Raw genomic sequence first — 23,519 nt, 5'->3', positions numbered from 1 at the left:
TTTCTGCTGAAGGTACCATCACACTCCCAGGCACACAGATTCATAAGCATAGAATCAATCATGACTTTTCCCCTCGCTTCTTATTTTAGTCATATCCAATCAATTACCAAGTTTTTTCATTCTGCCTCCACATCTCCCATTTTCATTCCCTTTTTTTCATTCACATGTGGTCACCACCCTAATTTAGACCTTCCTAATCTATCTTTAATCCAGCCTCAGACACTCACTAGTTAGATGACCCTGGGTAAGTCACTTAACTATTTACCTCAGTTTCCTCATCTATAAAATGAACTGGAGAAGGACATTGCAAACCATTCCAGTACCTTTGCCAAGAAAACTCCAAATGGGGTCATGAAGAGACAGACATGACCAAAACAACTAAATGACAAAAATTCTATCTTCTGGATCACTATAATTGTCTCCTAACTGGTCTCCCTGCTTTCAGTCTTCCTTTTCTCTAATTCATCTTCAACATAGCCATCAAAATAATTTTCCATTATTTTCCTATTCTGAATTTAAGGAATATGAAATAAAGTATTTCTATAAACAAAGCAGAACAGAAAAAGATTGTACATGAAACTTTGAATATCAATTAGATTTATCTTACCTTTCCTTTTAAATATATAATTACAAATTCAACATAAAATTTTCAAAGCTGTCCTACTTGTCTGTGTTTCCTTAAAATCTTCATAAAGCACATCTGACAATTTCACTTTCCTGCTCGAAAGACTTCTGTGGCCCCCTATTACCACTAAAATAAAATACAAACTCTATCCTGCTGTTCAATGATTTCTCTAGAACCTAATTCCAATCCACCTTTCCAGATATTCACATTATTCTCCATCACATACTCAATATTCCCTATACTTGATATTTCAAATCACCTACCTCTGTTCGTTAGCACAAGCTTTCTCCTGTGCCTAGAACGTACTCCCTCCTCATCTCTGTCAGAATTTGTATTTTCTTTCAAGGCTCATTTAAGATGCCACTTCTTTAATCCCTCTAGTCCTCTCTCCCTTCTCAGTTTACTTTTGTGTATGTGTGTGTGTGTGTGTGTGTGTGCGTGCGCACACACACGTGTGCATATTTTATATCTCCCCAGCAAAATGTCAGGTTGCACGAAAAGTGCAAAACTCAGCATAGTATCTTGCCCCCCACCACTAGGTTTTTAACAAGTGTTTGTTGAATTACAATGGAGAACTGGGTTCGAATGCAGGTTTTGCTACTTATTAGCTGTGTAAACTGGGGCAAATCACTTAACTTTTCTGGGCCTCAATTTCCACATACATAAAATAAAAGTTGAACTACATGAACTCTATAATTTCAGCTAGATATAAATCCCATAACCTAGTCTCTCTAAAATCTAAACATATACTGTCTTTCCCTTTTCAGGCTCTACTTGTCAGTAAGGTCAATAAGACCCTAGACTTACTATTTCCAGTATACTTTATCCATAGTTTGGTTACATAGACTATGGGTATGGGGTGTGGCAGGAGAGCAGGAGAATAGTGATAATGAAAGCAGTAGCATCTCCCCATTTAGACTTCCATTTCATAGAAAGTAGCAAAATAACCAGATTAGATACTGTCAAAGGATCACAGGTTTGGAGCTAGAAAGGACCTTATAAGAAACTGAGGCCTAGAGAAATGAAATTATTTGCCTTAAGCCACAAAGGAAGTAAGGACAAAGCCTGGATTTGAATTTATGTCTTCCAACTGCAACTCTAGCATTCTTCCAACTAAACTACATTGCCTACCAGTTTCATTTTCATAGAGGTATTCCTAAATGTTTCCATTTCTATTTTTCTCACTCATTTCTCAAGCACTTCACCCACTCAAAAAGGATACCAGTTTCCACGGATAGAAGAATAGTTTCATCCTATTACTAAAGAGATCCCATACTAGGTTGCAAAAAGAAAATGTGGCACAGTCAGAAAGGCCATCAAAAAGTTTCAAAATAGGTTGGTGTAGGATAGAGGAGAGAGGGAGGAGGAGGAAGATAACAGACAATGGTTCTACTTTCTGTAGTTTTCCATATAATACAATAGGTACCGTAAATGGCAGGCAAGAAGTCTCTAAATCCTGCAGGGCATTTGGCACTGAATTAGGAATTAGAACACCTGAGTTCAAACTTTAACTCCATTACTTAGCAGGCTTCACTTCTCCGGACCTCAGTTTCCTCATCTGTAAAATGAGGAGGTTGAACCAGATGATGTCTAAGATTTCTTTTAATTCTACCTTCCATGTTCCTACCTATTCCAAGGCCTCAGGTTGAGTATCTAAGAACTTTCTAAAGTAATCTATTTCATGTCTTAAAACAGCTCTAAATGTTAGGACATTTTTCATTCTACCAAGTCGAAATTCACCTGTCTGATTTCCATCCATTGTTTCTAGTTCTAACCTTGATAATCTCCAATGAATCTGCCTATGTCATGGTTTTAAGTTCCTTTACCATGTGGTTATACCCTCCTCTGGGTACACTCCACCTTATCAACACCCTTCCTAATAACTGGATACCCAGAATTGAACACAATACTGCAAGTGTAGTCTGGCCAGAGCAAGGGGCAGAAGGACCAGGAGCTTCCTCATTCTCGGCAGTATCTTTCTATAAATGCAGCCTTTCGACTGTCATGTTACACTGTTGATTCATAATGAGCTTGAAGTCTGATAAAACCCTCAGACCTTCTTTATAAGAAGTGGTCGATCCACATTTCTCCCATCTTGTATTTACAAGTGTAGGACTTTATATGTATCCCTGTTAAATTTCTTATTAGACTTAGTTCATTATCCCAATCTGTAGAAATTTGGGGAATCCTAGTTCAGTCACCTATTTTATTGGTAATCCCTTCCAGTTTCTTGTTATTCTCACATTTGATAAGAATATTCCCTATGCCTTCACCTAAGTCACCGATAAAAATGATGACTAGGATACAGCCAAGGTCAGATCCTTCTGTTGTACCATTCCCAAGCCTTCCCTGAAAACTGATGTGAATTACGTCCAATTGTTCTTTGTATATGTCCCTAGCTTCCTCAGTTAGATTATGAGCTCACTGGAGAACTATGTCTAATAGTTATACTTCTTCCATAGCCTAGCCCCAGGACAGGGCTGAGGACATAGTAAATAACTCAATAGCAGCAGAGTGATACAATGGACAGAATATAATCCTAAGAGCTAGACCACCTAGGTCTGCCAAAAAAACACGACGACAACAACAAAACCTGTATCATCTTGAGCCTTCTTGTCTCCAGGTGTATTTCTTATCTATAAAATGAGACTAGATAATGAGATATGAAGGGAGACTTTTGACTCTAACATGCTATATTCTAATGTCTCTTCCAGATCTAACATTCAATTTAAAATGCTAGCATGACATTTAAGACCCTGCAGAATCTCATACCATTTTACCTTTCTAACCTTATTTCATATTACTCCCCCTCACATACTCTGCCTTCCAGCCAAGTTGAACTCCTAGCTGTTCCACAGAATCAGCATACCATCCCCTACCTCCACGAACTCACGTAGGCTACCTTCCATATCTAGAATGTACTTTTTCTCTTCACTTCTATTTTTCAGAATCCTTCTCTTCCTCCACGGTTCAACTCAGGCCCAAATTCCTCAATGAAACTTTCTCTGATCCCTCTAGCTAAAAGGATTCCCTGTCTTCTCAGAGCTTCACAGACACTACCAGGATATTTTCTTTACATCCTCCAATCCTTGTTTGAGGCAGTTAGGTAGCTCAATGGATAGAGTCAGGAAGACCTGAGTTCAAATCCAGCTTCAGACTCTCACTAGTTGTGTGACCCTGGGCAAGTCACTTAACCTCTTTTTGCCTTAATCCACTGGAGAAGGAAATGGAAAACCACTCCAGTATCTTTGCCCAGAAAATCCCATAGACAATATGGTCCATGGGGTCATGAAGAGACATACATGATGATAGACATCAAATCCTTATTTTGTATTTACCTATTACTCATTGTGTGTGTGTGTGTGTGTGTGTGTGTGTGTGTGTGTGTGAGAGAGAGAGAGAGAGAGAGAGAGGAAAAAGGAGGGGGGGGGTTGGGTACTATGGTGTAAGGTCTCAGAGGCAGAAATATCTGGGATTAAGTCCTGCCTCTAACACATACTGGAAATGTGACCCTGGAAAAGTCATTTATTCTCTTACATTACTCTAGGCCAGAAATGTCAAACTCACAGCCAGGGGTCACATGTAGCCCATGACACTCCCAGGTGCAACCTGAACCAAAATAAAATGTAATAGGGGGATATTTAAATAAAAATACAATAAAACATAGATGATGTTAATATGTGGTTTTTTAAGCTAATATATGGCCCTCAGGGATCCTTACGGATGGTTTAGTGGTCCTCGTTTCTATTTGAGTTTGATACCATTGCTCTAAGCAACTAAAGCTACAGATTTGGGAAAAGGTACCACCTGCATTGATAAAGGGAGTCTCCTCATCAGAGTTTCCTATATCAATGAAATCATAGGTCTAGTTCTGGTAGCAAAGATCTGACAAGAATAAGTCTCTAATAAGCCTTTCTGCCTCATGTGCCTCTGAAAACTTCTTTATCTGGCTCATGCTGCCACTACTCAAATGATACTTAGAAACATTAGTCTATGACATTCCCCACTAAGGAAATGTTAGATCCTCTGCAAGTACTCAGGCTAACAAGGGCATCGAGCATAGAAGTTTTATTTAACAGAGTCAAGGACAGCACAAGCATTATTCTAAACCCATAGAAATTCAAAAGAGCCTTTTTTTCCCCTTCTGGCTAGACCCACTCCTTCAGAATCCTACCATGGTCCCTGTGATGCATCATACCATCTAGAACAAAACCCTGACAAAAGGGGAAAATTCTTCTATTTTCAGTTTTTCATGGTGTTTGTACAAGCCCACAATTGTTCAGTTTGCTATTGCTCCTGATCACTTCCTACCTAAAACTTCCTGTCAGTCTCTATCTAGCTCCCTTTCCTATGCCTATGCAGTTCCCATCATCTCTCTGTATTGCCTACCTAACTCTGTTGGCACCAAAGATTCTATTCATAAATTTCCAGCTTGATCTTTGACTTACTCTTGGACACTATGCTGTTTGCCCTACCCAGAAGCTGCTTCCTCTTCATGCATGCACCTCCTCCAAGGCTCCCCATGTATAGGAATGGAAAAGAAGACAGACCTAATCTGACACAGCACTTGTGTCTGCCACAGAAAATGTGTTTACTACAACAACAATAATGTAGTTCTCAAGTCCTAGTGACGTATAATCATATCAATACATGTTGTAACCTACCCCGCCTCTCCAAGAATATAAGCTCCTTTTGGTCAAAGACCTGGTCATTGTCTATCTTCACATGTTGTTGCTGTTCAGTCATTTCAGTTGTGTCCAACTCTTTGTGACCCCTTTTTGGGGTTTTCTTGGCAGGGATACTGGAGTGGTTTGCCATTTCCTTCTCAGGAAATTTTACAGATAAGGAAACTGAGGCAAACGGGGTTAAGTGACATGCCCTGGGTCACACAGCTAGTAAGTGCCTATGGCTGGATTTGAACTCAGGTCTTCCTGACTCCAGGCCTAGTAGTCTATCCACTGTACCCTAGCTGCCCCTTATCTTTACATATACAATGTCTAACATGGTCCCTTGCACACACAGTAAGTGCTTAGTAAATTTTTATTGAATTTTAATTCCTGTTCTAAAATTCCTCCCAACCCTAACATTATACATTCTATGTTCTAAGGCTCCTCCCAGCTTGACCTCTCTAGGTTCTGAGGGCTCTTCCAGCTGTAATATTTTATGTCCTATATTCTCATGTCCAGCTTTAACATTCTAGGTCAAACATTCTCAACCTGGAGGTTCTGAACTTGTTTTTTAAAATATTTGGATAACCATAATTCAGAATAATTGGCTTCCTTTGTAATACTGTGTATTCCATTTTATGCATTCAAAAGCATTATGTTGAAAAGGGGTCTATAGGCTTCACCAAACTGCCAGTTGGGTTCATGACAGCCAAAAAAAAAAAAAGGTTAAGAATCCCTACATTAGGTATTCCAAGACTTTTCGAACTGAGACATCCTATGATTTTAAATACTTGTTAATTAATAGCTGAAATCAGTAAAAAGTGGCTGTGGTTGAAGAATACTACATATTAACTCTTTATCTTTAAATTATGCAAGAGAAAAAATAATTTCTAAAAAGGAGATATTATCTCTCTAATTACACAATGCTCCTAAAGACGCAATAGAGAGACATACTTATTGTTAGAATCACAAAAATAATCTAGCAACCACCCTAAAAATAGATCAATCAACAGTAAGACTGACATGAAAATCCAAATGTCTCCTTTTTAAGCTAAAACAACAGCTTCAAAGAGCTTTCATTGCTGAAAGCAGTTTTTTTTAAAGGCACTTCTTCAATGCCCAATTCCAACACTTTGACCTTAGCTGGCATTTCACTCGGTCATGAAGTCTTGTTCCCTCAATCACTCTCTCATATCCATCCCTTGCTCTCCTTTCCAATAATCACCACAATAATGCCTCACATCTAGATTACCATAAGAGCCTTCAGGAGGACATCTTTGTCTCTAATCTCTTCTGCCTTCAATTCATCCTGCACACCTTCCTGTTACAGGGCGTCCCAAAAGTCACAGTGCAACCATAAGCTATTGAAATCACGAAATTTCAAAGTTGGAGGGGATTTCAGTGGCCATCTACTCCAATCAATACCTTAACATGAATACTTTCTATGATATAACTGACAAGCCACAACACAACCTTTGTTTGAAGACTCTAATGAAGAGGAATCCATGACCTCTTGAGACAGCCCATTCAACTTTTGGAAAATTCTAAAATTGCTAGAAAATAACAGCATTGCCCAACTGTACAAATGAGGAGTAAGAGGTCAAAAGCCCTAATCATTTCCTGAGATCACAAGCTAAGAGTAAGATGGCTGAGACTAGGACCTTGGTCTAATCCATATTCCTCAACCTTGAATACCAAACTATCCACAATTTGGCACAAAACTATTTTTCCAGCCTTAGTTCCCAACACTTGTCTATGCAAACTTGGCTCACTTGCTCATTCCTTGGATTTTGATGGCTCAGAATGAGTATAAATTGCAATTGTTTCTGTTTTGGCCAGAAACTCTCAGGGTCTTCCCCTCTCCGAATGATTCTTTTGTGAAGGCAAAGTAGACCATGTTTTGCCTCAATTCTTACCTAGCCTTTAACTACTGAATGGTTGCTTCTGACAAACCCAGACCCAAGAAAGACCTTAGCTTAAAAAGGCCAGGGTCTCCCACCGCATCCTGGACCATCTCCAGTCATCCTGATCTATGTCTTGCCACTGGACTCTGATGACTCTGGAGGAGAGAGTGGGGTTGATGACTTTGCTCAGCTCTGCCTCACTAAAATCCAATTCACTTGCAAGTCAAGACATCATCCTCCTGATGTCTTTGGTCCTCTTCAAGAATGAAGGATGAAAAACAACAATTGTTAGGAAATGTTAAGCCTAAATTTGCCACTTTATATCTTCTACCTAAATATAGATAAAATAAAGATATGGAAATGTATTTCACTTGACTGCTCTAAAACATTCTATGGCTCACTATGGTCCCCAGGATAAACTCATAGATTCATAGCATTGTAGAACTGGGAAAGATCTTAGAGATCAACTCTTTGAACTCCATCATTGTACAAATAAGGAGTAAGAAGCCAAAAGGCCTAATTATTTCCTGAGGTCACAAAGCTAAGAGTAGGACAGCTGAGGCAAGGATCTTGGTCTAATCGATACTCCTCAGCCTTGATTGCCAAACTACTCACAATTTAGCCCAAAACTATTTTTCCAGACTTAGCTCCCAGCATTCCCCTATGCAAACTCTGGCCCTCTTTAACATGCCATGTTGATAAAGACCCCCAAGGCTGTAATATCCTTCCCCTTCTTTATGGAATCACAGGAGTCAGAGTTAGGAGGGCCCATTTGTCATTGTTCAATTGTTTCAGTCGTGTCTGATTCTATGTGACCTCATTTGGGTTTTTCTTCAAAAAGATACCGGAGTGGTTTGCCATTTCCTTCTCCAGCACATTTTACAGATGAGGAAACTGAGGCAAAGTAGGTTAAGTGACTTGCCCAGGGTCACAAAGCAAGCAAGTGTCTGAGGCTAGATTTGAGCTCAGGTCTTCCTGACTCCAGACCCAGCACTCTAGACACCACCTAGCTGCCCAGGAAGGCCCACAGAGGTCATATAAACCAACCTGTACCTCAGCAAGAATCCTCTCTCCAATATTATTGTCAACTGGTCATCCAAACTTTACCTGTTTTCCTCTAGGGACAGGTACTCAGGATCTCCCACAGCATCTCATTTCACATTTGGACACTGCTAATTGTCACTAAGATAATCCTATAAAGAGCTAATAATTTTATCCTAGTTCTGCTCACTGGTCTCAAAGACAAGTCTCAAAGAGAACCAATGTTCAAGTACTAGAGCAAAGCAATCCCTCCCAACACACACACACACCACACACACACACACACACACACACACCTTCTACTTTCTAAGCTTAACAACCCCAATTTCTTCAACTAATCCTATTATACCAAGGTCCTTTTCCCATCCTAGCTATACTTTTACAGACAGGCTCCAATTTGTCAATATTCTAATTAAAATGTAATTTCCCAGAATTGAGAATGAGACAGACACAGACACACAGAAAGAGAGAGAAAGAAAGAGAGAGAGAGAAAGAGATTAAAAGGACCACTCCCAGTTCTGCCTCTTGATAGCCTATTGAACATGCCCAATAAAAGAGGAGGATTGCTGAGGCATGAATAGTTGGTCTTTTGTATCCTCTTCTCCAATACTGAAACAATACTTCCCCATCAGTCAAGTTTCAGTTTCCTCATATCTAATTGGAAATAATCATCCCTATTCTACCTCCTTCATGAGGTTGCTATGATGATAAAATGAGAAAATATATGTGAAAAATTGAACTATGACATCGTTCTCTCCTGTTTCTCTCCTTACATCTCTAACTGATGTCTCTGTTTCCTTCACATGCTTCTCTGCCCCTTCCTCCTCCCTAAGTATGAGTATACACTAAAGTTTTGTCATGGACCCTTCTCTTTTCTCTCTCTATATATACACCTTGCTAATCTCATCTGCTCCCATGACTTCAATCAACATTTCTATGTAAATTACTCCCAAATCTCTCTCTTTAGGCTTGACTTCATTCTTGAGTTCCAATTCCACACATCTAACTGTCTGCTATACATCTTTCTATGGCTGATACAATGGAACCTCTAAACTCAAAAATGTCCAAAAATGAACTAAGCACCTTCCTTCCTAAAATCTAAACCTTCTCAAATCTTAAGTATTTCTGTTAGTAGCATCAATGTTCTCCTAAAATCCCAGGCATGAGACTTCAGAGTCACTCAACTCTTCCTTCTTCAACCTTCCCATCTCCAGTCAAATAGGTCATTTTGTCCTCTCAATTCTAGAGAAATGTCTCTCACATTTATTTATATAGTGTGTGTATACATATATCCTCTTTTACAGTGATGCTGTTGCCACTACAATTCAGAATCCTATCACTTCTTACTTGAACCAATGTGATAGCTTTCTAGCTGGTCACCATCTTTTCAGTTTCTCCTGTCTCTAATCCATCTATCACATCATTGCCAAAATAATCAAATACACACATCATGCCATTACCATGATAAAAACTTAAAGTGTCTTCCCAATGCCAGCCAAATAAAACAAGCTCATTAGCCTGGCATGCAAAAATCTTTTTAATCTGGGTCTCCAAAAGAGAAACAAGAAACAAGTTGAAAGACCTGAATAGAATTTTAGAAAAATTAGATATGATAGATCTTTGGCTATTATCAAATGGGAAAAGAGGAATATACATATTCTCAGCTGTACATGGCATCTTTATAAAATTTATGTACTAGGACATTAAAAAGTTCATAAACAAATGCAGAAAAGGAGAAATATTAAACACAATCTGGCTCTCATGTACCCCTGCCTCTGTATTTCTTACTACTCCTCATCTCAAATTATTCTCCAGCCAGAATGACCTAGCCATTCCCAGATCTTTTTCCCTGCCTTTTCTCATCTTTACATATATTGTCCCTATGACTAGAATGCCCCCCCCACTTTACCATTTCAATCTCTTTAAATTTCCCTTCCTTTAAAGTTGAACTCAGGTGCAAACTCTTCCACAAAGCCTTTCCTAGTCACTTCAGATAAAACTTACCTTTTCCACCTATAATGTCTCAGGGCTCCATAATTGATTTCATGAGGAGGCAGCATGATGCAGTGGAACTAGAATTGGATTTGTAGTCAAATCTCAACTCTACCACTTAATACCTGTTTAACCTCTGGGCCTCAGTTTTGTCATCTGAAGGAGTTTGGACCAGATGACCTCTAAAGTCCCTTCCAGCTATAAATTGATGATCCTATAATCCAATGCACTTAATCATTTCCTAACTTTTATTATGGCTATTTGTATACATGGAGGAGGGACAATTCATCTTTGTATTCTTGAGATAGTTCTCTTGGGAAAAATTGAAATTCATTTCCTTTTAACTTTCACAAACTGATTCTAGCTTTCTCCCTAGAACCAAGCAGAACGATTCTAATTCTTCTTCCACAAGATGTCCGTAGGTAGCTAGGTGGTGCAGTACATTGAGCTCTAGGCCTGCAATCAACTCTGAAAGAAGTGAATTCAAATCTGACCTCGGACACTTACTAGCTATGTGACCCTTGGCAAGGCAGTTAGCCTCTTTCCACCTCAGTTTTCTCAACATATAGAGGGTAATAACAGTCACTACCTTCCAGAGCTGTTGTAAGGACCAAATATTTGGAAAGTTCTTAGCACAGCACCTGCACATAGTAGGTAGGCACTTAATAAAAGTTTATTTCTTTCCTTCACTGCAATACTTGAAGACTCCCCTAAGTATTCTTTTATCTCCCTAGTTCTTTCAACTATTCCTTATATAGCATGGTGTTCAGTCCTCTTATCATCCTGGTTGCTTTCTACATGTTCAATTCAAAAAATTATAGTAGCATATGGCAGGAAGGGACATCAGACATCAACGGCTCCAACTTGTGCTTGGACAGTAACCTCTCCTACCACATACCCAACAAGCACTCACCTTGACTTCCCTTGTAAGTCTTTAGTAACATGTAACTCACTAATACCTAAGTCACCCCACTTCACTTTCAATTGTTGGGAAGATCTTTCTCATGGAGAGCTGAAATTTGCTTCCCTATAGCTTATACCCATTTCTCTGAAGCTAGCCTTCTGGGCACAGGCAGAACAAACCCAATTCTTTTTCTATGTAACAGCCAAATATTAGGAATAGGACTCTGGGCAAGTCAGTTGACTTCTGTTTGCCTCAGTTTCCTCAACTGTATGATGGGGATAATAATAATACCCCCCAGGGTTGTTACGAGGATCAAATGAGATGATGTTTGTAAAGTGCTTAGCAAGATGCTTGGCACATAGTAAGCACTTAATAAAGCTTGTTTCTCACCTTCCTTTCTTCCTTAGCCTAACACAGTGTACTGCATGAGTGATTAGTTTTAATATTTGTTGAACTGAATTAAATAGATCATATTATTTCAGTGGGAGGATGGAGCTTAGAAATTAGAATATTCAAATGGAAAGAAAGCTTGGAGATCAATTAGTCCAAAACCTACATTTTACATGGGAGGAAACTGAGACCCAGAAGAGCAGAGACCTGCCAAAGGTCACAGAGCTTGCTGGTTGTAGAGTTAGGACTAGAACCCAAGTCTCCCTGGTACCAGTAGCCCAGGGTTCTTTCCACTCCACTGCAGCCAATATCTGCCAAATGAATGGATGCCTGTCTCTGGACTTTGGTGCTATCTTATTGCAGAAGTGTAACTGAAAGAAAGCCAAGACAAAGGCTCATGGGTAAAATTCAGACCCTCCAACTTGAAAAGTCCCTGGGGAGGGAAGCAAGCTAATTTCCCTTGGGTCAGCACTTCCCCTAGAGCAGCTCCTTTTCGAGGCCGCCTGTCCTGCTAACCACATGCAGCTGAAGTGCTTTATCACTGTTACTCTGGGAGTCCACACTTAGGATATAAAACAGCTTAATGAAAGGAGCTGATAGCGTCATGAAAACAATGTGTTCTTCATCCTCCTCTAGCTCAGCAGAACAACATTACCCATCTGGCAAGAGGAAGAATGGGAAAGTGAGAATCAAACAGGGAGGCTTCGATGACCTATTAAAATAAAATTGCAATAATAAACTTCAAAAAGAAATTATATTGCTTTGTTCCAGCCCTGGCCTGGGCCTCTTTTCTGCCCACTACAAGACAAACAGATCCCCTAAGTCCCCAAACAGACTCAAATAAACACATCTGATTTCTCATAATCATCTTTCACTTTCAGATGGCGTGCTTTAAAATTGTAAAGCTAACTTAATTGCTCCTTACAACAGCCCTCTGAAGTAGGCAGCTTAGTAATTATCATGCCCATTTCACTGATGAGAAAACTAAGGTTTCTCCTCTTCCTCCCCCCCCCAAAAAAGTTAAACATTTATAATTTAGTTGTTTGAACTTGTGATACATTTTCCCCATAAAAACCAATGTTATATTTCTTTGCTGTTGTTCAGTCATTTTCAGTCTTGTCTGACTCTTTATGACTCTTTTTGGGGTTTTCTTGGCAAAGGTACTGAAGTGGTTTGCCATGGCTATTTCCTTCTCCAGCTTATTTTACAGAGGAGGAAACAGAGACAAACAGGGTTAAGTGACTTGCCTAGCATCACATAGCTAATACATGTCTGAGGCCAGATTTGAACTTGGAAAGATCAGTCTGCCTGACTCTAGGCCTGACACTCTGTCCACTGGTTCACCTACCTGTCCCGTAGATTTCTAGCCAGTCCCATAAAAACCTACTTAAGCCATGTGTTTAAAGATTAGTACTAACTACCATTTTGTAACAATACTCTTATAGGAAAACATTAAGTCTTTTGAGCCTCACAAGTATTCCATGAGGCAGGTAGTACAAGTATCATCATTCCCATTTCACAGGTGAGCAAACAGAAAGACAAGTGACTTGCCCAAGGTCACATAGCTTCTAAGTGGCAAAAGCAGGATCCCAACCCAAGTTGGGATGACTCCCAGTCCAAACCTGATTTCACTGTGTAACTCTCTCTTCTCTAATTCAGCTTTCAGAGTGACCACGGGAAGAGTTAGGATGCATAATAAGTCCACGACAGCAAAGCTCCTCTTCGGTATTCCTTCTCCCCCTCCCACCACTCCCTTTACACCCTTACGCTTGTGTTTTCTTTTTATTCACCTCTATCAAAACCTGATGTCTGGAGAAGTGTACGATCAATCACCAGATTAGAAGTCCCATTTCCCAGTGTGATCTCTTTGGTCCCCATGCCACAGGACACCTCATTCAACACTTCAGTTTCGATCTCTTTAACACACTTACCTCATAATGTTGTCTATTAAAGTAATCAGTGTTTGTGTCTACTCATCCTGGTAGAGTTCAAGATCCCTAAGCACAAGGACTGTGTCTTATCAAAACTTTGAAAATTCCCCAAGTGTCTTGTACAATGATCTGTGTTTTTATAAATGTTTGTTGAATGAAATGTCACCCTTCAACAAATATTTATAATTTTACCAAACTAACAAGTCTTGAGTCAATGGAGTGAATCCCTAATTGCTAAATTTCAAAACTCAGAGTTCACAGTCTAATGGGAGAGATAACTTGCAAACAATAATACACAAATATGATACAAACAGAATAAATTGGAGATAATCAATAGAGCAGGGGGGTTGGAAAGACCCTAGAGTTAAAGAAGTATTTGGGAAAACAGTTGAGACACCTGTATTTTGCAAGTTCCAAAGCACTTTCCTCATAACCCTAAAGGGCAGGTAGTGTTATTAACCCCTTTTGCAGGAAAGGAAGGAAGGAAGGAAGGAAGGAAGGAAGGAAGGAAGGAAGGAAGGAAGGAAGGAAGGAAGGAAGGAAGGAAGGGAGGAAAGAAGGAAGGAAGGAAGGAATGGAGGGAGGGAGGGAGGGAGGTGCCTACTATATGCCAGGCACTGTGGTAAGCACTTTACAAATATTATCTAATGTGATCCTCACAACAACCCTTTGAAGTAGGTGGAATTATTATCCTCATTTTACATCTGAGGAAACTGAAGCAGAGGTCAAGTGACTTGCGCAGTCACACAGTAAATGACTAAGTCTGGTTTTGAACTTGGGTCTTCTTAACTATAAGTCTTGTGCTCTATCCATCATGCTACCTAGTTGCCTCTAGATTAAAAATTAAGGCTCAGAGCAACCTTACTTGGTACAACAAGGTCTGACCTTGGCCCCAAGTTTTCTGACTCTAAAACCAGCCCTCTTTCTACCTCAACTGTGCATTCACTAATCTCTCTTGTTCATTCAACAAACATCTGTTGAAATGCTTTTCTTTTTATCTCAATCTGACAATTAGGATTTGCTCTTCCATCTCAGCTCTCCACTCAATCAACTCAAAATGTAATGTGGATAAAGAGGAAGTCAGATTATTATCTGAAATTTAGTCAATAGAAGAGTAATACCTCCTGATCTCCTTTAAACACAGTATTTCCATCCCACCTTAAGTGACAAGGTCTTTTACAACCTTAGGAAGAAGTTTAATTCAGAGTTCCAATGGAAATGTCTAACAAAGAACATTTTATCCTTTAGTTCCACCTCACCTTCTTTTAAGAGGGACCCATAATGTCTAAGTGCTGCTCAGGTAAGGCTTATATAGTGTTACAGATGATTCCCAATCCTGGTTTCCTGTTAATGGTGATATAAAGTTTTACAGGTTCCAAAGCACCTTCATCTGTAGAGAGGCAGCCCAGCACAGGCTGGTAGGATTTAGAACCAGAAAGACCCAAATATGAACTCTGACTCTGACCTTTATTAACCAGACAACCATGCACAAGGCATGTCACTCCTCCCAGCCTCAGTTTCCTCATCTGTAAAATGGAAACCTTCCTCAAAGTTTGTTGTAAGACTTATATGAAATAATCTACATAAAACGTCTGGACTTTTTTATTGGTAGTCTGGAATTCCTTCCCTCCTCATCTCTGTCTCCTGGACTCTGCCTTTCTCCAAGTCTTAAGTAAAATGCCACTTTCTGCAAGAAGCCTTGCCAATCCCCCTCCTCTGTTGATTATCTCCAATTTATCCTATGTCGTATTTGTACGTAATTGTTTGCATCTTGTCTCCTCCATTAGACTGTGTGCTCCTTAAGAGCAGAGGCTGTCTTTTGCCTCTTTATGTAACAATAACAATACAAATAGCTAACATCTTTATAGCACTGACTATGTGCCAGGCACTGTGCTAAGGCTTTACAAATATTATCCCATTTGATTCTCACAACAACCTTGAGAGGGAGGTGCTATTACAGTCCCTATTTTACAGATGAGGAAACTGAGACAAACAGAGATTAAGTTACTTGTCCAGGATCATAAAGCTATTAAGTGTCTGAGGCTAGATTTAAACTCAGGTGTTCCTGACTCCAGGCCCAATATTCTATTCATTGTGCCACCTAGCTGAGGCAGCTTTTAGCAGAGTGCCTGAAACATAGTAGGTGCTTAATAAATGCTTGTTGACTGAGACCTTAAAGTACTATATAAATGTTAATTATTATTATGACATTACTTCATTTGGCCTCACAATAACCCTGCGAGGGAAGTGATGAATCTCGTATTATGCCCAGTTTACAGATCAGGAAATGAAGACCCAGAATAACTTCCTCCAAAGTCACTTAGCTAGCAAGTGGAAGAACTGGGATTCAAATCTTCTTTTTGACCCCCCAAGTCCAGGGTTCTTTCCACTAAGCCACATGAGTAAAGTTGAAACTGAAAGGGAGTTCAGAAATTGCATAATCCAACCCCTTGAGTTCACAGATGAGGAAACTGGATATACCACCTTCCTTTCCTTTAAGGAAGAGTGAAAATATCTCAAAACAAAATTAAATTCACTTGAATCTTATGCAAAGACAAATACAGAGGCACACAGAGCTTCTTTGGCAGGAGAAAAAGGGCTGTGGGAAATCAAGGAAAGACATTCTAAAATCATCGGGAATCAGATCATAGATGTATCCTCTAAAATCTGAACATACCAACTTCCATTTAGAATTGCATTCTGCAATGGAGTATTTTGGAATGCCAAACAATAGATTTTATGTTACAGTCAATGACTTAACTACCCAGAAAAGGTTTCAGAGAGGATGTCTAGATCCCAAAGATATGTTTCATATATTACATAGGCATGCATATTTCTCAAATACCTCCCAAGAACTCATCAACAAAAGCATTATTTGTTGTTACCCAGTTGTTTCAGTAGTGTCCAATTCCTTGTGACCTCATTTGGAATTTTCTTGGAAAAGATACTGGAATGATTTGCCATTTCCTTCTCCAGCTCATTTTATAGATAAGGAAACTGAGCAAACAGGGGTAAGTGACTTGCCCAGGTCACACAGCTAGTAAATGTCTGAGGCCTGATTTGAACTCAGGTTCGCCTGACTCCAGGCCCATATTATTTCTCAAATACCCCACAAGAATTTGTCAACAAGAGTATTTGAAAGTACACAACTATACTAAAAAATAATAATTCAACTCTCTTCCCCAGAGTGGACACTTTTCCCTGTTTACCCATCCAAATTATGAACTCTTTGAATCTGATTCTGGGCAATACCTCACATATCACTGGTACTCAGAAAATATTATTTTTCCAAAAGTCACTATCTTAGAGTTAGTCTACAACATCTATTAGATTCCAAAAAGGTCACATTTTCCATATTTACTTAGTAAGGTATTATGTTGCACAGAGAAAGAGAGATCTTCAGACCTGCATTTCACACCATAAAACCAAAAATAAGACTCTTATCAACTGCTACTAATAAAGCAACTCCCTTTCTCAGACAATCCCATCATAATCCAAAGATTTCCATTGCATTTTTGTCATTAGACTCTCTTGGACAAGTCACTCAACCTCAATTTCCTCCTCATTCTTGAGAATTCAAGAGCTGGACCAGAGATGCTCTAATTTCTCTTTCAGCTCTCAAATTTTGCAACAAACTGAACTTCAACTTACATAGAATCATAAACAATTAAAGCAGGAAGGGGCCTTAGGAGAGGAATGAATTAATAGAATCAGAGCTGGCAGGGACATTAAGGACAATATAACCCAACCTTCTAATCAGGTCGATGAGTACACTGTGACTAAGTCACTTTCTCATTTGGTCCAACAAACTGGTTAATGGCATGCAGTTACTAGTGGTTAACCCTCTTCACTTATCTGTGGGCTACACAAATACCTCTATGCCTAATGAGTAAAGCTTGGTAAGAGGAACACAACTAAGAACAGTGCAATTATAAAGGAATAGCTAAAAGAACTGGGTCTTTATTCTGGAATAAAGAAGACATGATAGCTGTCTGCACATATTGAAAATGCTACCATGAGCACAAGAGTATAGGCCTAGTCTATGGAGTTGCAGAGGGCAGAACCAGGCTTACTCAGTAGAAGATGCAGGGAGGCAGATTTTAGTTGAAGATAGGGAAGAACTTTTAACAGTTACATCAGTGCAGTGAATTGCTTGATGAGACAATAAGCTGCCTATCACTGGCTTCTCTGAGTATCTCTCAAGATTGCTATAGGGCACCTAGGTGGTGTCATAGTGCACAGAGTGCCAGGCCTGGAGTCAGGAAGACTCATCTTTATGAGTTCAAATCCAGTCTCAGCTATTTACCAGCTGTGCAACCCTGGGCAAGTCACTTAAACCTGTTTGCCTCAGTTTCTTCATCTGCAAAATGAGCTGGAGAAAGAAATGGCAAACCACTCTAGTATCTTTGCCAAGAAAACCCAAAAGGAGTCACAAAGAGTTAGACATGACTGAAAAACAACTAAACAAATAAACAAAAAAAAAAACCCCAAGATTGTTATGGAGGCAGAGTTGAGCAACTAGAGTACGAAATATTGCATAACTTGTCAGACCCAGCTAATGTGTTAATTTTGCTGAACTGTTCTTCCCCCTCTTTCTTCTTCTTTCTTTGCTATAATGGATAGTTATAACAAGGGAAAGGAATGGAAGGCTAAAGGAGTAATATATTTGGAAAGAAGGTGATATTAAAACAGAAGATAACCAACAAAAAGTTTTTTAATGTTATATTCTTGAATTGGGTAGGAAGTTGAACTAGGAATGATCTGTATAGTCCTTCTACCTCAAAAATGGTACAATTCACTGAAACTAGAAGAACTATAGGAATAGGCAAGGGAAATATGATTACAGGGATGGTTCTATGTGAACCACCGAAAGTAGTATCTCCATCTAATACCATTTGGGGTCCTCTACTTCTACCGCCAAGTTCTCCTTCCTTCTCCTGGTAGCCACTCAAGGCATCCTGATTCTTGGGCCTATCTTTTCTGTCTCTATCCATCCAGCCTACTTGTCATTCTAACCAGTCTAAACAGAAAACCCTGCAGGGAGAAGGAGGAGGAGGACGAGGAGATGGCAAAATGTACCCAGAGCTCACGGGGCCATAAGTCACATCCTTCTAAAAACTGGACTCATGGGTTTCACCATGAAGTCTCACTGTACCTGACCTATTAGTTAACTACCTACATGACCGGCCTTGCCTCGCTCTTAACTCTCACCAATATCAAGGCTATGGTGTGGAAAAATTGAGAAGGGTAGGGCTACAGAATTCTATATTGAAAATTTGCAAATTTTATTGGGAACCTGAAAAAATGTTTGTTGTTCTTATTTTTCAGTTGTGCCCCACTCTTTGTGTCCCCATTTGAGGATTTTTTGGCAAAGATACTAAAGTGATTTCCTTCTCCAACTCATTTTACAAATGAGAAAACTGAGGCAAACAGGGTTAAGTGACTTGCCCAGGGTCACACAGCTAGTAAGTGGCTCAGGCCAGATTTGAACCCAGGTCTTCCTAACTCTAAGCTTGGCTCTCAATCCACTGTGTCACCTAGCTGACCAATGTTACTTGTCATTAATAAGACAAACTACTTTCCTAAAGTTCCAACAAAAATGTGCCCATTTCTGGAGGAGATGAATGCCAAGACTTATCTGAATGATTTTTCCTATCCATTGCAGATGTGAAGTCATCTGGAAACCTTGGCAAGACTAGACCACACCTTATGACTTTTGATGACTTCTCTGATCTTTAATAATAGGTAATGAAATACTAGGCAGTATGCCACAGCGGAATGAACCTTGGTATTGGATTCAGAAGTCTTCAAATTCAAGTCCTAGCTCCAATACCTCCTAGCTGTGTGACTTCAGGCAAGTCACCTTTCTGTATCTTGGTTTTTTCTTCCTCTTCTGTAAAATGACAATAAGAAAACTTGCATTACTATCTCATCGGGCTGTTATGAGGAATGTACTTTGCAATCTCAAAGTGTTATGTAAATGTGAGTTGAGCTGCTGTCAACCTAATATGTGGATAAGGAGCTTAGCAGTGAAAAGGTTGACATCATCCCTTTGCCTCCAAAATATGAAATTTTAAGGAATTTTCAGTAACATGAAAGATAGCTCTAAAAAAGAGATTGAACATAACTAGCATTCTTGCACATCATTTTATTTGATCTTCATAACAATGCTATAAGGCACATGCTACTATCATCCCCACTTTACAGATGAGGAAACTGAGGCTGAGAGGTTGTGATGTGACCAGCTTGAGGCAACATTTGAATTCAGGTTTTCCTTATCTAAGAAGAATCTTAGCCTTTAAAATATAGCCAGGTTACTTTCTGGGAAAGCTGAAAAATCAGCTGTTAAAAAAGCAAAAATGAGTCTATGCCCACCTTAGTGCCCACTAAAATGAAATCAGCCCTCCTCATTTGCAAGGTACTGACACTCTCCAACTATCAAACAATCCCAAAGGTGGATAGCTCTGGCCAGTTTTCAAATGCAAATTTGCTCATGAACAAAGGCTTCACTGATCACCAAATAACCTTGTTGAAATATTTAGCTGTTGTAACTGTATTTATATTTAATTTGAGATTGTTTTTTCTGTTGAGGGCTCAGGAAAAGAAAAGGACAAAAAAAAAAAAAAACCTCTCCAACTGGCTTAGAAGAGTAAGTGAAATCACTGACTGTCAAAGGAAAATGGCAATCTCACTCATCTGATTAAAGGATCCTGTTAACTCTGGGCATGAAGAAGCAACTTGATGAATCAGGTAGCAGACTGGACTGAGGTTCAAATCCCATCTTTCACCCTTGTTAGCTGTATGACCATGAGTAAACCACTCAATCTCTCTGAACCTCATTTTACTGATCTGTAAAAATCGGAATAATAACACCTATACTTCCCAGGGTTGTAATTTTCAAATGAGATAGGGAAGAAGGGAACAAGCATTTATTAAGCTAAGCACCCACCATGTGCCAGGCACACTACTAAGTGCTTTACACATATTAGTTCATTTGGTCTTCACAACAACCATTCAAGGTAGGTGCTATTATCCCCATTTTACAGTTGAAGAATTTGAGGAAGATAGAAGTTAAGTGACTTGCCCAGGATCACAAAGTGAGTAAGTGTCTGAGGCCAGATTTTAACTCAGGTCTTCCTTCCACATTTATATGATGCTTTAAAGTTTTTTTTGGGGGGGGGAGCTTTATAAGCCTTAAGGTTATTAATTCAGGAGGGGAAAAGTGCACTAAACTTGGAGTCAGGAGACTGTAGCCCCAGTTCTGCTGTATGACCTTGGGTAAGTCATTCACTTTTCTGAACCTCAGTTTCCTTTTGTAAAGAAAAAAGGAGGGAGGGATTGGACAAATGACCTTTTCCAAGGTCCCTTCTACCTTGAAGTCCTATAATTCTAATGATCTCTAAGATCTCATACAATTTCAACATTGTGATTCGGAGTGTGTCAGAAACAGCCTCAGTTATCTCTCTGTTCTAAAAATAAATAAATACCTTAATGAAATAGTAAACACTGAAATAACTGAGTCTATCTTGTAACTAAACGCTGAAAAGTGTTTACTGGCCAAACTCAAGAAATGTAATGAGTTATGGATCACTAACCTCACTGGATATGTAGAACTGGCAAATGGCATTGCTGTGTTTGTTTCTGTTTCTGTTGGGAACAGTTGAGGAAAATCTCGTCTGACTTTAATTACCACCTGTAGCCCTAACAAGCCCTATCAGAAAAGTCTCAGAAAGGGTTTGGATTCTTTCAGACTCTGAAGAGGAGAGTTGGCTGTTGCTGGAACCCAAGTCTTTGGTTCACAGTTTTATGAAAAAAATGAAGGCAGAGATGAAGTACGTACAAGAAACAGAGTTGAAATGGGGGAAGAAAAAAAGGCTTATGTGTAATTTGAACGTTCAAATCAAGACTGACTGATACCCAAAATCTTTCTGAAGTCTGTTTTCTTTTTCGTCTCAAGAAGGAAGATTAGCAATGTGCTCAGGGCTGAGACAGGACCTTGATGACACTCCAACCTAAATTAACTGTTCTGGTACTTTGGAGAAAGATTCAGGGGCCGTGGAGGGTGGGGGAGAGGGGTGTTGGGGGGGAGGGGCAGCAGGAGAGGAACGCAGAAGCAACCACCTTCTCTTGGCATTTGAAGACATCCCCCTATGCCCCCCAGAGGCTTGGAGATGGAATTAACTGTGTGACAGGAAGTTCAGGGTGAGCACCATCACATCAGCCAGCCAGCCCCCACCTAGGTGGGTGGCCCATGGGCTGGGGCAGTCTCAGCTTCCTTCCTTGTGTCACCCTGGGGGTTAAAGAAACGTTTCCTTCTCTCCCCAGGGCCTTCCTCCTGACGCTAAGGACTCTAATCTTAAATAGTCATACCGGGAGGCTCCCCTAGCTAAAAACCAGGGCTTCTCATCACCCACCTACTGGTCCCAAACTTTATATGGACCGGCTCTAGGCTTAGCCAACACCCGCTCACGCGCGCTCACACACACCCACACTCGGGCCTGCTTCCACAGACCGCAGGCAGACATTTGTTCGCACAGACCAAGCGTCTATGCAGTGTAGAATCCTCAGGTAACACCTACCTTGACACTGAAATCCCTGTTTTCCGAATCCCCTGCAAAAGGAGACGGAAGACACATTACCCTGAGTGTCTGTCTCCCGCCCTCTCCTTTCCCTTTTTCTCCTTCTCCCACCTGCCCCGGGGGTCCTGAGGGAGCTGGGTGCGCTCAGCACGCTCCCGCTCCAGGGGGCTGCAGGGAACCTGAACGCAGTGCCCCGCCCCGCCCCTCTCCCCCCAGAAGTGGAGCCGCAAAGTTACTGGTCGGTCTCAGGGCTGCGGGGGAAGCGAACTAGTGGCTCAGAGGGGGCTCCCACGGTGGCCCCAGGATGCGGAGCCAGTGAGCGCTTGCCAACCCGGGAGATGGTTAAGGCGGGCTTAAGGTTCGAGGTCCCTACCGCTGGGGCCGGGGAAAGGGCGGGGGTGCCTTGGTAGCAACAGAGGACAGCGCCGTGAGGAGACGGCAGGGGTTGGGCTAAAACAGAAGCATCTGTCCCTGAAGTGAGGCTGGGGGGGATTTCAAATCCCTGAGAGGAGGTCAGGTTCTGGGGCCAGGATTCTGCTGCAGCCGTGGCCGCGGAGGAGGGCGGAGGTTGCACCAGTCGCCTGGGAAGGAGCGGGTGTAAAAAGGAGGGGGGGTTGAGATGGAGCGGGAAGTAAGAGGGGCACCAGAGGCGAGTGCACCCCAGGGCGGGTGGGGAGTGGGGAACCCGAGTTCCCCCCGGGTAGGAGGTGGCGAGGGACGCCTCGCGCGCGCGCGCTCACCAGATGAAGTCGGTGCAGTGGCTGCAGAAGGTGGGCTGCTTGAAGAAGCGGGCGGTGAATTTGTGGTTCTTCACCTCATGGACATTCTTCTGCCGGAGGGCCCCTTTGCGGGCGAAGCGGACCGTGTTCTCTTCGCCTTCGCTCGGCGGCGGCACCGCAGCCGGGTCAGCCATCTTGCGCGCAAGGAAGAGCGGAGAGGTACCGGGAGCTGGGAAAGAGGCGACAGCAGCTGCCGGGGCCACTTGGTCTTCCTTCCCTCGCCGTGCGGTTTGTCGCCCCGCCGCCGCCTAGCCTAGCGGAGCTCCGAGCTGTCACTGCCCCCAGCTGCCGTCGCTCCTCCAGCTGCGCTCTGCACCGCTGTCCACAGCTGCGTGGGTGGGAGGTGGAGACCAGAGGGGACCGCCCCCTTCATTTGCATTACTCTTCCAGGCCACACCCATCCTGGGTTTCTCATTTACATATTCGCACTCCCTCTGCGGTTTCAGACCTCCCCAACACCCCTCCCCCTCTGCTCGCGCATCCGCAGCGTGGCCAGAGCTGCCCCAGCTCCCCAGCTCCCCAGCTCCCGTTTTGCATAACTGAGCCAGGCTGGACTCCTCTGCCCGCCTCTTATTTACATTAGGGCCAGCCAAAGTCCTACCCCAAGCAGCTTCTCCTTTGCAGGGCTCGGGTATCACTGCAGCTGCGAGGGAGGGTAGGATCACAACTCCTACAGAGACCCCCAGTGACACCACCACCATTCCTAT

General features: G+C 41.4%; 1 protein-coding gene across 2 annotated transcripts in view; it reads right to left on the bottom strand.

Annotated features, from left to right (window-relative positions):
- Positions 1-23,115, bottom strand: part of PRKCB (protein kinase C beta) — a 623,945-nt gene extending 600,830 nt beyond the window's left edge. The window contains exons 1-2 of one of the 2 annotated variants that reach the window (XM_027859746.1): positions 22,774-23,115; positions 22,034-22,065 (exon numbers count right to left, since the gene is read on the bottom strand). In XM_027859746.1, the coding sequence (XP_027715547.1) occupies positions 22,034-22,065; positions 22,774-22,946 (205 nt within the window). In that variant the 5' untranslated portion in view covers positions 22,947-23,115. The remainder of the gene's footprint in view (positions 1-22,033; positions 22,066-22,773) is intronic. The other variant, XM_027859745.1, reaches the window with a different exon arrangement.
- Between the last annotated feature and the right edge of the window lie 404 nt (positions 23,116-23,519).

Source organism: Vombatus ursinus, unplaced genomic scaffold, assembly GCF_900497805.2.
Source record: "Vombatus ursinus unplaced genomic scaffold, bare-nosed wombat genome assembly UNPS02014171.1, whole genome shotgun sequence".
Taxonomy (NCBI): Eukaryota; Metazoa; Chordata; class Mammalia; order Diprotodontia; family Vombatidae; genus Vombatus; species Vombatus ursinus.
Note: the sequence above shows the minus strand (reverse complement) of the source record. Positions and strands in the feature narration are given on the sequence as shown.